The 5,412-nt window shown below is 34.4% G+C and overlaps 1 protein-coding gene across 1 annotated transcript in view; it reads right to left on the reverse strand.

Moving 5' to 3' along the window:
- The window catches only part of LOC108765644 (fatty acid synthase), a 35,669-nt gene that overhangs the window by 3,713 nt on the left and 26,544 nt on the right, over window positions 1-5,412 (reverse strand). Inside the window, exons 14-16 of the mRNA XM_018514450.1 lie at window positions 4,633-5,404; window positions 4,045-4,517; window positions 3,680-3,947 (exon numbers count right to left, since the gene is read on the reverse strand). Coding sequence (XP_018369952.1) covers window positions 3,680-3,947; window positions 4,045-4,517; window positions 4,633-5,404 — 1,513 coding nt within the window. The remainder of the gene's footprint in view (window positions 1-3,679; window positions 3,948-4,044; window positions 4,518-4,632; window positions 5,405-5,412) is intronic.

Consider the following 5,412-nt stretch of genomic DNA (forward strand, 5'->3'; position numbering starts at 1 on the left):
TAGTTATCAGACTCATGACCGATTAAGTAATTGGCGTTGGTGAAAATGGCCCAAATGGTGATTCTCTACAAGAAGCACCATTTGGGCCAGTTTCACCAACGCTTAGCGCTTTTTTTACCTTTTTTTTAAAAAGGTAAATAATTTTAAAATTCCATAGACAAAAACTTTTATACACATGATACATATCATTAGAGTTAAGTAAATAATAAATTAATAACACATCAGTTGATCCGCTAATCCTTTCTTCTACAAATAAAAATTATTAGAGTTAGAAAATGAGAACTAAAGAATTTTTACTGCCCCCCCCACACACACACACACACATCCTGGAATCATTTTTACTCATGCTAACAAAGGCAATGTGACAGTTGCTCTGGATAGATTTTTATATCAATAGTGTAAATAGTATGTTAGGTGACAGGGTAACTTATTTTATTATTAAAAAAGATCCCATTAAAAAATTTATTACTTTGCTTAAATCTTTGCTCTCAAGATGGAGGGGATGCAAGTATATTAAAGAGTCTCAATACAAAGTATTACATAGCAGCGACAGGGTGCTCCCAAAGGCGCATGCACTTCCAAAGATTCATAAAGAAAACTGTCTGTTCAGAATCATTGTTTCTTCCATCGATAGCCCATTGCCCGCTTTAGCAACTTTTTTATATAACTTTTTATATAACTTTTTATATAAGAGGTTTACAAGTATGAACATCGATAATAATCATAGGCTCATTTCTTTAAACGTAGTTTCATTATTTACTAACATTTCGATTGATATGGCATTGGATTGCATCAATGATAAATAGAATCACATTTCAAAGAAGTGTGACATTTCGAAGGCAGAGTTCTTAACGGGAGTACGTTTCATTTTAGACTCTACATATTTTACATTTGACAACACTATTTACAAACAGAACTTTGGCACGCCCATGGGATCTCCCTTGTCCCTCATAGTTGCGGACTTGGTGGTACAGAGACTTGAGGGACAGCCCTTGATGTTGTTCAATGATGATATACTTTTTTATTATCATTACGTTGATGATTTGTGCGCGGCGGTTCCTATATTTAAAATTGATTCACTACTAAACGTTTTTAATTCCTTTCATCCTCGTTTGCAGTTCACATTGGAAATTGACTGAATCTTTGAATTTTTTAGATGTTAGTACTATTATTAAAAATAATCAATTAATGTTTGATTGGTATCATTCCTTTTCAGGTAGATTTCTAACTTTTTTCCTAACCATCCAATATCTCAAAAGAGAGGCATAATTTTTGGCTTACTGGATAAAGCTTTTTTATTGTCTGATTCTGCTTTTTACGAGAAGAACATAATTTTTATAATAAACATCTTAAATGATCCCAGGCAGCATGCTAATGTTCGTTGAATATTCGTTTTGTATTAAACATGTTTACTGTTTGATTCCGAATAGTTAGCTAATATTCTGAAAAGTTCTAAGTTCAACGAATAGGATTCAAACGTTGAACGAACGTTGGAAGTATAATACTACTTCGCCATTGTTATTATTTGTTTGATGCGAATGCTTTCGGAACATTTTTCTTAAATACTTATATCATATAAACAAAAGACGAAGTCCGAATTGTTTTAAAAAACAGAATTAGAAGTATATTAAAAATGGACAAGCAGATGGTATTTATTTATTAGGACCGAAGAAGTAAAAGATGATGAGAAGGAAGGGAGTTGTGAGCCGGATTCTGGCCGGGCGTATACATGCGTACAGGGTGTTACAGATACATACTAGGTAGTACGACGGGTTGCGCGACAAACTTTGTATGGCCAAGCATGGTTTAATAGACAATGACAGTGACTTTATAACATAAACTTTATAATATAAATAATAAAATTTTGTAGTATAAATTTTCTAATGTATAAAGTCACTGTCATGGCTTATTCTGTTAAAGGCGCCGCCGTAGCACAAACTTTTGCGTAACAGAATTTGTATACATAAAGAATTTTATTAGTTTATTAACGCATACATATAAGAAAATGGGCTAATGAAATTCCTTATACGCATATATGCATTTATGTGCTTTGCAAAAGTCTGCTCCCGTCCTCTTTATCCCCATTGGTGTGTCTGTGTGGCATTGTGGCAATGCGTCTGACTTGATATTTGTTGGGTTTGAGGAGACGCTATTAGCGCTATTTGTGGGATTCTATCTTCATCGTTCATTAAACATGAAACAAGGACACAAACAGCATTAATAGTCCGCAGCCATTAAAACACGTCATGTTAAACGAATGTTCCCTGAACATTCATATCGTAATGTTTTACGAATATTCTCCGAACATTCTCCGAACATTAGTTAGGTGCGAACTTCTAACACTTAAATAACAGTTATTTCAGTTACGATTATAATATTTGACGAACATTCAAAGAACAGTAACATGCTACCGGGGATAATGACTATCCTCTCGAATTTATTTTCGACACCATCAATAACAGAATCAAGAATATTTTTAACCTTAGAATATCGAGAAAAGATAAGTTGTTAACGATATAGGCTTAACGGTCAAGCATTTTTGGCTTACAGTTATATGTCACAACATTACTGAAAAATTCAAGAAGTTCAATGGGGACGACATCATAATTTCTTTCCTCAATTCCAATAAACTAAGTAAATATATCAAAGTACACAAAGATTCTTCGGCTGTATTTTCGAAATTAAACGTTGTTTATAAGATAAACTGTAGAGATTGCGATGCGATATATGTGGGCCAAATAAGAAGAAAATTGATAACAAGAATTGGGGAACGTCGGAACCATATACGCTGGAACACGTCTTCATGATCAGTAATAACAGGTCACAGATTGCAGCTTGACCACGATTTCGGCTGGGACAACATACATATTTTAGACAAGGGGCCGTATTACAATAAGCGTTTGATCTCTGAGATGCTATATATTAAAAAACAGCCTTAATCTCAAACAGACACAGAGGGCTTAAATATGTCATACATTCCGATCATAAATAACATTTGACATTGTGTCACCAAGATCGTGCTTAATAACGTTTTGTCTGTCGCACTGGTTAGACATATGATTATGTCTCCGTAAATGTCGTGTAACGGTTTTTTGACATCATGCATGGTGATTTGTTACTTTCTGACCATGGATATTCTCGGACTGTTAAATTTTTGACGATACTTACAAGGACATATGTCACTAATACTTGGATTGAGGTGAATCTTTCACCAGAGGGAGACTTTGTTGCTTGCATTGTATTTATTCTTTAAGTATGTATATAAAAAATGAAGGTTTATCTTTTATTAAGTTTTGTCTTTTTCTTTTCCTTTTCCAATAGTACAACGAAAAAGTTTTTTCTCAATCGGTCTTCCAACCAATTGGCGAGCAATTTTCGTTTCCTCTGTTAAAAGTATTTCATCCAGCACTAGCATTCCATCGATATGATATTGTATATTCTCTACGTTGTTCATTAGCAGTTGCGTTTCATCTTACACAGTGTATATTTTTATTGTAATTTTTACATCTGAAGAAGGCTCGAATTTGTAGCCGAAACATGTAATGTGAATTTATTAAATATTGTTTTATTCTATTAATAGGTAATTTATTAGTTTATACGCACTTTTTAATGTATAACGTTCACGTAATCTTATTCGTGGACTTCTATTTGCCTTGATGTCACACAATTTTACATATACCTTTTGCATATACCTTTTGAGAACTTCCTGCTGAATAGATTTCCAGAATACTAGTTAATATTTCAATCTGAAAATCTGCATCATCAATATCTGATTCAAAATGTTTGAACATTATTCGTAAAAGCTCAGGAGCACCATCGATAAGAACAAGTCGGCCTTTAAAATTCATAGCTTCTAATTTTCTTGTTACTTCAATTGCAATAAGAGATCCGAAGGAATACCCTACTATTATAAAATCTTTTCCGTCTGTTAGCTTCGAAAGTATGTGCTGTAAAAATATCCAAAGTATTCGATGAAATTTATATCTTTTAAATGCAAACAATACTTCATCAATATAAAACCAAATTACTAATGCGATTGCATACGTTTGTGAAACGATTAGTAGCCTCCATTATTATATTTGTACAATCCATGTTGTTTGTGTTATAATGTAAGAATGATGTTGAAAATTTAATATATGGTATTATGGTTTTAAATATAGTACCACATCCGTCAATACCCGGAATAAGAAGTACTTCAGTCATAGTGTTCTGTTTGTTAGTCAAACATTCAATTGGGGAAACAAAATCTTCATCTTTTAATGTAAGGCCAACTAAAATTTTTATAATGTCTGACTTCTGTATGTCCAATTTCTTTTTATCATCCATATCACTGTCATTGATGATTGCAACGGACATCTTAATGAGTTTTGCGAAAGTGAAATTTCGTATCTCTTGTGCTGTGACAAATATATCAAAATTTTGTTCCAGAATTTGCTTGATTTCTACGACCATCATGGAGTCCATTCCAAGTTCGGCCAGAGATGAATTTGAACTTACAAGTTTTATGTCACTTATGTCTACAATATAGAATGTATAATTATTACGATGTATAGTATAATGCTTTTTTATAAACCGGACTAGCAAACAAATATAAGTATTTGCGAAAGAATAAGTCTCCATAGGAGCACCTACTTAAAATATTAGCAACTGTTTCTATCAGATTTCCTTGACATATCTTTTTTTTTTCAGCTACAACCATGCTGCTCACAATGGGCCGACTTTGAAGTAGAAACTTATCGAGCTCATCGAGACAATAGGATATCTTTTGCTGTAGAGTGCCTCCGATAATTAATTCCTTATCGTCCTCCTGCATGTCGGCGACAAGACCCACATCACCCACAGCTCCCCATTGAATCGCCAATCCTGGTAATCCTTCCCCCGCTCTCTTCTCGCAAATTCTTTCCATGATGGAGTTGGCCATGCCATAATTAGTCTGCCCAGCGTTTCCTCTGCCGCAGGAAACGGAAGAGAACACCACAAAATGTCGCAGGTTAAGACAGATTTTCCTAGAAAGTTTGTCCAACATTTGCGTTGCACGAGCCTTCGATTGCAAGGACTCTGTAAATGTTTCTGCTGTTTGGTTCTTAAAGACGCCGTCCTTTAGTACCACTCCAAGATTGAATATCGCGTCCACCGGTGCTACTTTTTCCACAGTTCGTAAGAGGTATTCGCAATCTTTAAGATCAGCAACATTGATATTCTTGATGATCGCAACTTTTACGCCATACGACTCCCATAATCGAACTTTCATACATTGGTAACCGTTTTTTATTCCATTTCGGGAAACCAGAATGATGTTCTTGGCGCCACGAAATATAAGCCAGTCGGTTAACTCTAAACCAAATCCGCCCAAACCACCTAGTATAATATAACTCCTATCTTTGAGACAATAATAGCGACGATACGCAAGAA

Source organism: Trachymyrmex cornetzi, unplaced genomic scaffold, assembly GCF_001594075.2.
Source record: "Trachymyrmex cornetzi isolate Tcor2-1 unplaced genomic scaffold, Tcor1.1 scaffold507, whole genome shotgun sequence".
Lineage (NCBI taxonomy): Eukaryota > Metazoa > Arthropoda > Insecta > Hymenoptera > Formicidae > Trachymyrmex > Trachymyrmex cornetzi.